At 36.5% G+C, this 12945-nt stretch overlaps 1 protein-coding gene across 2 annotated transcripts in view; it reads right to left on the bottom strand.

Moving 5' to 3' along the window:
• Positions 1-12945, bottom strand: part of TNKS2 (tankyrase 2) — a 68961-nt gene that overhangs the window by 37143 nt on the left and 18873 nt on the right. For both annotated transcript variants that reach the window (XM_047825139.1, XM_047825140.1), the window contains exons 3-11: positions 12594-12689; positions 9133-9169; positions 8891-8966; positions 8216-8310; positions 6009-6075; positions 3926-4112; positions 2816-2937; positions 351-442; positions 185-263 (exon numbers count right to left, since the gene is read on the bottom strand). In XM_047825139.1, coding sequence (XP_047681095.1) covers positions 185-263; positions 351-442; positions 2816-2937; positions 3926-4112; positions 6009-6075; positions 8216-8310; positions 8891-8966; positions 9133-9169; positions 12594-12689 — 851 coding nt within the window. The remainder of the gene's footprint in view (positions 1-184; positions 264-350; positions 443-2815; positions 2938-3925; positions 4113-6008; positions 6076-8215; positions 8311-8890; positions 8967-9132; positions 9170-12593; positions 12690-12945) is intronic.

Genomic DNA, 12945 nt, shown 5'->3' with positions numbered 1-12945 from the left:
TCCTTAGGTTTCCTAGCAAAAAATCAGATAAAGAAAAGTACCTGCTAGTCTATTTTTAAGTATAGATTAAGACGAAAGAAATAGCACTTGTGAGAGAGAATACAGTTTAGGAAGCCAGGTATTTCATCTGCTAAACAGGAAATAACTCACTAGATTACCAAAGATTACCAAAAAGGAAGTATACCTTTGCTTCATGTTTCACTACTACTTCGACAACATCATTATGAGCTTTCTCAGATGCCACGTGTAGAGGAGTCAAGAATCTTAAAAAGAAAAAGTCAGCCAGACAGTGAATATATTATCCAAAAAATAAAAGGTCAATAATTTTTAATTACTAAATGTATACTTACTCTTTAGTCTTTTCATTGATGTTTGCTCCTTTTCTTAGCAAGAGTTCACATATTTGCTTTCTTTTGGGGTACGGAGATGCGGCAGCACAATGCTAGATAATTTAAATTGCAGCATTAATCAAGGACTATACATGACTGATTTTTATTTAAGAACATTTGTGTTTCCAATCAAGAGCAACCAAGAAGTTATTTAATTTCTTTGTTTTATTTTTGACCTAACTTTGCTACTCAAAGACATTCTATTGGATAAAATGTACAACAGTTACCAAATTCTGGCAGGGCCTGCAAATCCTATTTACGAGAGGGTATCTGTTACTAAATATTCTGGTTGAGTTTTACAGTTGTCCTACATCTTTGAAAAAGTCAATAGTGATGTGATGAAAATTCAAATTACTGTGACCAATGCTCCTTTTAAAACTATTCCCACATAACATGGTATTTATGTTATTTTTAAAGGTTAATTAATGAAACACCCCAAAGGTTGGAGTTTCTTTACATGAAGAAATAAAAGACACTCATCAGCTCTGGAGGCTGCTTGGTAACAGCACGGATCAAATAGCTGCCAAGATTAGTATTTACTTCTTTCTCAACTAGTTGCTTCAACAGAATAAGGAGCTTGGATTAGCTTGGATTTGTCAAAATCAATGGGAGAAGATGAAATGCTCTACAATGAAGGCTGTAGCATCTATATCTATGATACGTCAAAGAGGAAAGGAGTCAGGAAGTGGGGATTTGCCAGTTATAAACCTAGTATGTATCTCATGGTCATGTCCCAAAATCTTTGCATCTCTAATATCCAAGATAATACTCCTATACAATAGGTGTTCAACAAATGTCTGAATGTGTGAATGACAAGATCAATGTAAAGATACTAAGTTCAATTGAAGCCTGAGAATTCATGGGATAAAAGTTCTGGATAATTGTTAAGCTAAGTTGTTCTATATATCTAAATTCAAAGTACATATGAAATTTGTTCTCTTACTTTAACCTATTAATTATAAAGCTTATCTCATCTTCATGACTGCTTCAGATTCATTCTGTGTTGTTGCTGTCACCAAAATCATTCCTTTGCCCTCAATAAAAACCATTTCTAACTGGTAAACACAGCTCCTTTGGTATGTCGGGAGTTACCATCCCAGGACATCTATCTATCAGGGTAGCACACAAAATAGAAATAGTTTATTTCCAAGAATTCTTGATCACATCCATCTCAAAACTGCACTCCTACTCCTCAGCCCCATCCTGGGGCAGCACCTGTAATTTCTGGAAGCCTGGAAAATACTGCCCCTCCCTGCACCATAACTATCCCCCAATACTTAACTCCTAGTAGGTTTTAACGTTAGTAACAGAAATAAGTTGTTTAATAGCAGACTACTTACAGGGAAAATAATATATAGTATTAGCTTTTCAGACCAGAAAATTTTCCTGTCAGTCTTTTCAGATTTCTCTGCACCATCTTGATAATTTGCACTAGCATTTCTTATTAGTCTGCAGCTTTACTATTTTTCTTGCTTAGATATTTTTTACAACTAGAGTGGCAAAAAGGCCTAAAATGTGTTATAGACAGGCTCTTACATGACCTTCACATAGTTTACATCATGGCATAAGGAAGGAAATTAGCCAATAACCAAGAAAATGAATTATCTACAAGATACTAGGTAAGTAGGACTATGAGTTAAATTTGCCCCTAACCATATTTGTTTACTTAGGGTCCTCTTCCCTCACTCAAAGCACATTCTGCAATTCATACAGCAGCACTGACTTTGTTCCTTTTAAACCGTTAGTTCTAAGACAGTCTGATTACACCATTCTCTTCCTATCTGCCATCACTTTATCCCTACTGGATCCCATTCTTTTCTGCTTTTCCACAGACTGCCCAATTCTCATCTACTTTGTTACAGCTCCACAGAAGTGTTACTACCTCTATCTGAGAAGCAGCCTCTACTCACATAGACACATTATTCACACAGTATAGAGGGGATATATACAGACCTTAGACTGATTCTGAAAAAAATTATAATACTGGAAGGAAAAGCAAGTGGTTTTTATATGGATGGCAGAATTATTTTTTTTTTTCATTACCCTGACTGGGTTCAAAATTCTCAATCACAAGCATTTACAATTTATATAACAAAAAAGGAAATGATATGTACTATTATGATAGTAAAAAGGCTACCTATAATATATGTCAGTATATGAATAGTTTTTTTTTTCTGGAAGGATACTTAAATGAATAATACTATTGCCTTTTAGAGGGGTGAGGTTGTCTATTTTTCTGTACTGTTTGAAATTTTTTCTTTATACATGTTCAGGTACTAATGACAAAAAAACAAATCTTTAAAACAATTCTATTAGTAAAAGTAGGACATTATGTTATTCTGTGTCATCAAAAGAAGTATGACGTTATGATTAGTTCAGCATGTTTTTGGTTATTGCATCTTAAAAACTTTAATCTGAAACATTACCAATGCTGTTTCATGTGTTTGAGGATGCTTGAAATTCACCATTTCCAGAGAGAGATGTTTTTTGATTCGTGTAACATCAGCTTCCCGTGCAGCCTGCAGCAACGAGTGGCCTTTAAATTCATCTAGATGAAGAAAAAGCATGTAAATTATTGAGGTTCTGAAGATATTCTCCAAATATAACCCCCCAAAAGGAAGACAGTGCTATACCAGCTTTTCTCAGTTATGACCCAATTCATCCCCAAATGTATACACAGATTTAGCCCATGGCTGACTCAGGGTCTATTTTGGTCTGTAGGGACCCAGAGTACTGCAATGTATTCCCAGACCTGAGAGTTCTAAGAATTTTCCAAAGCAGAGAATTTTTCTCAGTAAACAAATAAAACAAAAAGTGATCATGGTCCCTACACTAGCATGGCAGCAGCAGGTAATTTTGCTCACACATCAGAGAACCGGTGACCAGAAAATCAAATATTTTTAAGAGCCACCTACTGATGAACAAATTAGAGTATTTTCTCAACATTCCTTTCATGCATCAGATTTGTGACACCACCCATTAGCCTTTATTGTTCCAGAAGAATACAAATGTTAACATCAGTTTCCTACTTCTATGTAGTAATACTGTATCTGAACCAGGTGGCTGTTTCTCACTACATCTGTATCAGTTATAGACCGAAAACCATAGAACTGCCTACATACTAAAGCATATTAGATGGTAAAATCTGGGGACTATGTTTACAAGACAGCAATCCTACAAATAACACTGTAACTTCATGGCAGATTAATCAGAAACTCACACCAAAGATAGGAACAAAACCCAAATTCTTTCTTTTCAAACCCATACCAACTATCTAGACTAACACATATAAAAAGCATTGAACTTGACTTGAAAAAACAAACACAAATATATTTTCTTTTCACGGCATCTTAAGACTAGAAGTTCTCGAGTAGAAACCTCCAAGTGACTAAATATGCTAGCACGAACAACGATACCCATGGCTAAGGGTATCATAGCTATTATTTAAAAATTTCTAAAAACAGTGAGAAAGAACAAATTTTTAGTTTATTGGTATCTTAATATTCGAGGTTGAACATTCATCATTTTATACTCACATGCTAATCTTTCTTTTAACTGTGGTGTGGGAGCCAAGTCTATAGCACTTTTATTATGACAATTCAGCAGTGTTGGATCTGCACCGTAACTTAGGAGAAGAGAACACACTTCAACCCTGTTCTTTGAAGCTGCCTCATGAAGAGGAGTGAATTGCCACAAGTCCATTGCATTTACACAGGCACCATGCTGAGGGTTTGGGAGGCGGGTAGAGCATATATTTAGTGTTCAATTTGTAAGAGAGTTTAGAATTATTAGTACTGTATAATTTAACATCATGCATGCTTAAACAAGTTATGTTCTCAAAGTTCACTTTTCAAACTAATTATTTCAGAAATACATTTCTCCCCCCCACGGAAAACCAGCAGCTTGTTGCTAGGCCTATGCACAAGGGCCTTATTTAACTCTTTTATTGTTAAAAACACAGTTAAGAATGAAGCTTTAACTTGCATCTTTTCCAATTTCTAATTTTTTTTCTTTTTTTGTGGTATAATTTACATATGGCAAAACACAGTTCTTCAGTGAATAATCTGACAAGTTTTGACAAATATATACAGCCATGATAACATCACCCAACTCAAGATATAGGATACTTTCATTACCCCAGAATGTTCCCTCACGCTTTTATAGATAATTCCTGGCCCCATTCTGTTAGCACCATGTTAGATTTACCTGTTCTTGAACTTCATAAAAATACAATAACACAGTATGTACTTTTGTGTCCAGCTTCTTTCACATACAGTGTTTCTGAGATTCATTCATGTTGTATCAACAGTTCATTTTTATTGAATAGCATTCCATTGTACAGACACACCATAATTTACTTATCCATTACTCTGTTGATGGGCATTTTTTCTAGTTTTTGACTATTATGAATAAACTGTTATGAACATTCATGTACGAGTCCCTTTATGGACACATGCTATGTCCCTAGGAATGGAATTGCTGGATGATACGGTAAGTATAGGTTTACTTTTATTAGAAACTGCCAAATAGTCTTCTAAAGTGGCTGTATTACTTTTGCATTGCCATCAGCAATGTTTGAGTTCTAGTGCTCCCCCATCCTTGTCAGTCTTTTTAATTTCAGCCATTTCAAGTAATGGAGTTGGACAGAGCACAGAAGTCATTCCAGTTCAATCTCATCTCTCACAATCCCTTCCACAGTATTCCTGCACAAGACAAATGAATTCCTTACCCTTTTTGGTATTCTCAATAATGGGAAACTAATTCTCAACTAACATGATTTTTCATAATTACCAGGTAAATCTTATTACAAGTTATCTTCTATCTTAAGTTAAACATGTATTTTAAACTTTGATCTACTGATATTCGGAGCAAATGAGATCAACATTCTTTGCAGTATTTGAAAGCAACTCTTACGATTTTCTTTTTGAGTCTAAACACCTTCAGCTCCTTCACTCATCTTTCTTATCAGATGGTTTCTAGACTTCCTTTCACCCTAGCTGCCCTCAGCTAAATATACTTCAGTTTAAGAACTTCATTAAAAGGAGCTCCTGGCTGGCTCAGTTGGAAGACAATGTGACCCTTCATCTTGGGGTTGTGAGTTCGAGGCCCATGTGGAATGGAGCGATTACTTAAATAGCATACATACATAGATACGTACATACAAATACTTCATTAAAAAAAGTACTGAGAGCCGGGGTGCCTAGGTGGCTCAGTTGGTTAAGCCTCTGGCTCTCGACTTCAGCTTAGGTCATGATCTCACAGTTCGGGAGTTCGAGCCCTGTGTTGGGTTCTGTGCTAACAGCTGGGAGCCTGAAGCCAGCTTTGGATTCTGTGTCTCCCTCTCTCTCTGTCCCTCCCCTCCCTGCACCCCTCCCCTGCTTGCGCTCTGTCTCTCTCTCAAATATAAACAAACATTAAAAATTTTTTTGGAAAAAATAAAATAAAACCATATGGTACCTCATAAACCTCAAAGTGGTCAAATGCTGACCTATAAATCATCTATGTAAGGATTATACATATTCCTTCTATACCCACCAAGCACTGAAAACACATAGTGAACAGTATACGATGTATTTCAAATTGGTTTTATAATTCTAAGAAAAACAGAAGAGAACTAACCTTGACCAGAAGTTCAGTTACTTCATAATGACCATAAGAACAGGCATTGTGTAAGGGCACCAGATCACTACAGTATGGGGTGAGGGTGAAAAGAAGTCTGTGTTATTACAGATCCCCTAGGCGTAATTGTAATTAAATTTACACTTAGATTTAAATAGCAAATGGCTTTTGTGACCTTCAAACAGAAATGAACAGAATTTAACACCCATTTAAGCACTAAGTTCTAACAATCCTAACTAACTCCCAAGTCGCTTCCAAATCCATCTTTTTTTTCCTGCACGGCTAACACCATGGCCTTTATTATTTCTTCTTATACTACTGAAACAGCCTCCACTTCAATTTACCCTCCAAACTGTAGCCAGATTTTTCTAAAAGGTAAATCTGACGCAGTTACTCCTTGTTTTAATGCCCTTCACTGGTTCTTCCTTGCTTTTGAAAGCTGGTTCCAACTGCTTACCCTGGCATGCAATGGTCTGGCCTTCTGGAACCTTACCCTTCAATGATGGTACACTCAAGCACTTGCAGTTCCCTTGATGCCTCTGCACATACTATCCCCTTGGTGTAGAACAGACTTCCCTCCCTCCTGGCTTCTATAATCTTTTCCAGACTCCAAGCTCAAAAACTGGCTCTTCTTTGAGACTTTTTTTTTCAGATTCTGTAGGGTAAATTACTTAATAAACTAAAACCCAATTCCTTCATGATGGCAATGGAGAAAGAACTTTCTGTATAGGAAGGTACGGTGGAACCTTAAAATCCTGACTTGTACCTTTAAGCTGCTCTTCCTTGGGGATCACTCATTCATTAATTACCACAGACACTATCGTGATGGCTGCTGGTGAGGAAGAGCCACACACAGTTTAGCCTTTAATTTTACCTGTCCTCTCTTTAAAGGCTCGTGGCTTTCCTCACCATTTTTCATTGTAGGATTTCTTTCCTGAGCACCGATTTCATTCCCAACTATCTACTGGCTCTCTCTACCTGAGCCCTCATCATCATCTCATAAAACCGAGAGTTCTAAAAGTGAACTCAGGGGTGCCTGGGTGGCTCAGTCGGTTAAGTGCCCAGACTCTTGATTTTGGCTCAGGTCATGATCTCACGGTTCTTGAGTTCGAGCCCCGCACTGGCCTCTGCCCTGACTACATGGAGCCTGCTTGGGATTCTCTACCTGTCTCTGTGCACCCCCCTCCATCGCCCGTTCATGCATGCTCACTGTCTCTCTCTCAAAAATAAATAAACATAAAAAAAAAAAAAGGGAACTCAACGTTTTCTTCCAAGATTTCCCTCCTGGATTTTAGCATGTGTATCACTGGGTTTCAGTCATTCAGCTTCAGAATTTGAAATGTAGTTATCTTTTTATTTCTTTCTCATTCATCATATTCAGTCAACAAATCTTGGCCATACTTACCTTGTAATATATCTCCTGCACCTATGTCTTCATTTCCATTCCTCTGCAACATTATTATAGATTCTCATCGTGCCTGAACCCCTACAATGATTACTCTAACTGCCCTTTTCCTTCTGGCTCTTTGTCTCCAAACTACTCTACACATTCCTGCCAGAGTGTGTCCCCTAAAACCCCTCTTTTGGAAAAAATTTTCCCCTTACTTAAGATCCTTCAATGGCTCACAGCTCACAGCTTGAATTCTTTAGGCTAGAATACCAAGTCTTCTAAAACTTGCTTCTTACCTACTTCTCCAACCCTAAACTTCATTTCTCCCTCCTGCATAAATCATCTGCTTCAGCCATACTGGTTTAGTCATTGTTTCTTAAAGATGTTGTAATATATGCTTCAGCACCTCCTCTCACACAGATTCTCTTGCACAAAGATGTTTCCTAAGCTCTCTGCTCTCTTGAACTGAGTCCAGGTCAAGTATCACCTCCTCCTGAAGGATTTTCCAGCCACTACAGCCATCACTGAGAGTTCCCTCCTGGGAACTCCTAAAGTACTATCTCTATTATACCTCACACTCGGTAGAGATCTCACATTGCTAGCTATCTTTCCATTCTCCCTAAATGCAGTGTAAGCCCTATGAGTGGGAGCTTTACGATTTTATAATTCTCAGATTCCTGAGAGCAATCTGCATATTGTAAAAACTCAATAATGTTTATGCTGTTTAGCAAACAGTAAGATTTTTATAAGATTACAGAGATTATTACAAGGACAGAAACATCTGAGAAATCCTCATCTGTTTCAAATGCTTACTTACCCTTTATCTTTAGCATGGACATCGGCTCCATGTTGCAGTAACAGCTGTACAATTTTTACTCTGTTGTATCCTGCTGCCAAATGCAATGGAGTTGACTGAAATATTAATCAAATTAATGAAATTAATAGCTACAGAAATGTGTGAAAAGGTAAAAATCCAAATACCAAAAATCCAGAAAAAAACTTGATAAAGGTATTAATTTGGTTTTACAGAATCCAACATATGTACTGAAGGCATAAAAGTTTGTAAGTTCGTTATTAAATAAGAAGCAAACAACTATGTATTTATTATCAATAAAGTATTACTAAATTTAAGAATCCAAACTATTACTTAAAAGAAATATTAGCATTTGCATCAAACATTTTCTTTTTTTTAAGTTTATTTCTTTTGAAAGCGAGAGAGAGAAAGAGAGAGCGCAGGGTGGGGGTTGCAGATAGAGAGGGAGAGAGAATCCCAAGTAAGCTCTGCACTGTCAGAACAGAGCCTGATGCGGGGTTTGATCTCACAAACCATGAGATCATGAGCTGGGCCACAATCAAGAGTTGAAAGCTTAACTGACTGAGCCCCCCAGGTGCCCCTTCATCAAATGTTTTAATTTTTAGTGACACAAATGCACTAATGTAACTTTCATGTTACCAGGAGGATGAACACAAGTTTAGTTGCAAAACGAAGTACCTTTCTGCCATCACTTGCATGGCAGTTGACATTTAATGGTGTAAGAAGAGCCATCATTTTTTCTTCATTGCCACTCCTAGCACACAAAAAAATGTATTAGTAATTTGTATTCTTTATCAGAGCCTATATGGAGGCATATATGTGACTATTAAAAAAATAATTCTCTTTTAAAGTTTGCTTGTTGTTAAAAAAAATTAATGATGAAGTTATTCCTGGTACGTATTTATTACACCAGTACATACCTGGCACTTTCCAAAAGTTCATCTTTCTTATATTCACCTGTGAATTAGGGGAAAAAAGGAGATTAAAGAAAATTGAGTCACAAAAGTAGTAACAGTTTTATGCATAAAGATCCTCATGAACTATATTTAAAGTAGATAAACAAAATTTCCAAAAAATGGAAAATGGTTAATTAACAGAATATTGTACAGTTTAAAATTATATAAAGAACATGGAATAATTTTTATAAAAGTAAAAAAAAAAATCCAATATTACATAATGAAGCTTTATTAAAACAATATTCACCAAAAAAGGAAAGCCAAGAAGAAAATAAACCAAACTTTCAAAAGTTTGTTCTAGGTGGTAGGTTATTGGTGAGCTTTTGCTTTTTTTTGTAAAGGAAAGAATTTTCCAAATTTCCTAAAACCAATTATGTTATTTATTCAACAGACAAAATGCACCCACAACTTCACTCAAAGGTAAAACAAAACAAAATTCAATATACCAACATTATAGAGATAACAAAAGATAATCTACGGCATTATCAACTGAACATATTGTTAACATTTTTATGGATCCAGAAGATTTTTCAACACTAAAATTATATTTATTATAATGCTACTTAAATATATGCAAATAAAAATTGGATCAAATATAAACTCTTTATGCCTATAGCTTTCATATTTACAAACGAATACAAACAAAATTTTAAAATGAATATAACTTAAATTAACCTAATGGATAGTGCTTACTGATTTGCTGAAATAAAATCCAAACTGCTGCCCACAGTGCAAATTATATATTGATTACTAGTGCAAGGCTTCTTTCAGCACCAAGGTGTTTAAAAAGAAAAAAGCAGGGAATAGCATGGAATAGGGAAGGGGGAAGTAAACACTGGATTTATAGTTACAGCAGTTCACTTTTCTAGAACCCCTTTGAGGGACTAGTCTAAATTTTCTCAGTAGTACCAGAAGAAATATCACAAATTCCAAGCACAAGAGCTCATAGCACAAGCCCTCAGGCTCCTGACTATTGGACTGGACATGATTCTAATGGTGATCACACAGTGAAGAAGAATCCAGAAAATAATATGGCAGAGAGCTGCTTAAAAGGAAACAGTCTGATGAAGGAGAAACATTTGAAGTGGATACTACCACTTGAAAAGGCTTGACAGTCTAAGTAAACCTAGAGACTAAGCCTTACACATCCTAAGAGGTTCCAAAGACATGAATATGTTATGCGAGAACAATAATTGACACTCTTCATGGTAATGAAATTGGTATGACCAGAATCCTCTGTCTAGAAAAGGGAATGGTTAGAGCTCTTAGAGCTTTTTGAAAGGGTTTCATAAAAAAAGAGAGAAAAAGAAAAAGATTAAAATACATTAAAAAAAATAGTATCTTAGGGGTGCCTAGGTGCGTAGTTGGTTAAGTGTCCGACATTGGCTCAGGTCATGATCTCATGGTTTGTGGGTTTGAGCCTCATGTCAGGCTCAGAGCCTGGAGCCTGCTTGGATTCTATGTCTCTCTCTCTCTCTCTCTCTGCCCCTCCCCCACTCGTGCTCCACCTGTCTGTCTTTCTCTTTCTAAATAAACATTAAAAAAAAAAAAAAGCTTAAAAAATAGTATATTAAAAGGGTAAACATGTTATCTTGAAAAATCAGGACATTTATTTATTTATTTATTTATTTTAGTTTTTTTTTTCCAACATTTATTTATTTTTTGGGGGACAGAGAGAGACAGAGCATGAACGGGGGAGGGGCAGAGAGAGAGGGAGACACAGAATCGGAAACAGGCTCCAGGCTCTGAGCCATCAGCCCAGAGCCCGACGCGGGGCTCGAACTCACGGACCGCGAGATCGTGACCTGGCTGAAGTCGGACGCTTAACCGACTGTGCCACCCAGGCGCCCCTATTTTTTTAACTTCTTATAAACTGACAGCCTATACAGAACCTTGTAAAACCATATATATCACAAAAAAATTTTAGCAGAACAACTGCAATGCCTGGAAAAGTAGCATTTTTAGGCAGCTTTAGCTTGGAAATAGAAATTCTCTGATTTCAAAATGAGATGTTTCCTTATTCACTGGCTAATAAAAATTTCTGAGATTTCACTTATTTTAAGCTACTCTTTTGTTGTTGTTGTTGTTGAAGCTTTTAATTACCTGATACTCCTCACAACAAGTGCACTCCTTAATCCTCATCACCTATTTAACCTGTTCCCCCACCAACCTCCCCTCTGGTAACCATCAGCTTGTTCTCTATAGTTAAGTGTCTGTTTCTTGGTTTCTTGCTCTTTTTGTCCCCTTTGCCCCCCCCCCTTTTTGTTTAAGTTCCTCATATGAGTCAAATCATATGATATTTGTTTTTCTCTGACTTATTCTGCTTACCATTATACTCTCTAGCTCCATCTATGTTGTTGTCAATGGCAAAATTTCATTGTTTTATGGCTCAGTAATATTGCATTGTGTGTGTTTATGTATCTATGTATGTTATACGTGTGTGTGCGCGCACACACACCACATTTTCTTTATCCGTTTATCTATTGATGGACATTTGGCCTGCTTCTGTATCTTGCCTATTGTAAATAATGCTGCTATAAACATCGAGGTGCACCTATCCCTTTGAATTAGTGTTTTTGTATTCTTTGGGTAAATACCCAGTAGTGTGATTACTGCATTGTAGGGTAGTTCTATTTTTAACTTTTTGAGTTAAATCTCCATACTGTTTTCCACAGTGGCAACGCCAGTTTGCATTCCCACAAATGGTGCACGAGGGTTCCTTCTTCTCTACATCCTCACCAATACCTGCTGCTTCTTGTGTTGTTGATTTTAGCCATTCTGTAAGGTGTGAGGTGGTACCTATTGTAGTTTTGATTTGTATTTCCCTGGCAATCAGTAATGCTGAGCATCATTTCACGTGTCTGTTGGTCATCAGGTATGTCTTCTTTGAAGAAATGTCTGTTCGTGTCTTCTGCTCATGTCTTAATTGGATTATTTGTTTTTTTGGGTGTTGGATTTTGTGAGTTCTTCATATATTTTGGATACTAACCCTTTATCAGATATGTCATTTGCAAATATCTGCTCCTGTTCCCTAGGGTGCCTTTTAGTTTGATTGTTTCCTTCTCTGTGCAGAAGCTTCTTATTTTGATGTTGTTCCAATTGTTTATTTTTGCTTGGAAAAATCAGGGACATTTAAAAATCCTGAATACATGATAGTAACACACAACTATCTAACACCCCTGACCCAAAATAAGGCAGAAATCACATATTTAAAGACCAATTTAAAAAGAAAAAAGAAAAGCTTTACTTTTCTTACACAAAAATCAAATATCAACTGTCCAGATGTAGAAAAGAGTTAACAACTGAACTGAGAGCATTTTCAAAATCTAGTTGACATCATTAACCGCAGGAAGCAGACTGTCTACCTAGCGAGCTCAATTTTTTATATTCTTCCTGGAATACCCAAAGAGAGGACATCGGCTTACCAGTCAGCACTGCTTTGGCAGACGGGTCTGCTAAATCCAACGCTGTCCTTCCATCTGTATTTCGGATGGTTGGCTCAGCTCCGTGCTGTAAGAGCACTGCAACACAGAAACACTACCTTTCAAAATGGTAACCATGACAATATTCTTTTAGTAAATCATTTTCTCAAAAACTCTGGTCCAGAAGTCTTAGAGTTATTTAAAGACCTTTCATATCCTGACAGTATGGTAAATGTTATATTTTAAAGATAAGAATATAGAAAATATTGCATTATTTAATGTATAAGACACCTTAAATAAATGTCCCCTAAGATTAATGTCAGGTTTCCTTTGCTCTGTGACTGAAGACAGATCA

The sequence above is a fragment of the Prionailurus viverrinus genome, chromosome D2 (genome assembly GCF_022837055.1).
Source record: "Prionailurus viverrinus isolate Anna chromosome D2, UM_Priviv_1.0, whole genome shotgun sequence".
Taxonomy (NCBI): Eukaryota; Metazoa; Chordata; class Mammalia; order Carnivora; family Felidae; genus Prionailurus; species Prionailurus viverrinus.
This window is presented reverse-complemented; position numbering and strand designations above follow the sequence as displayed.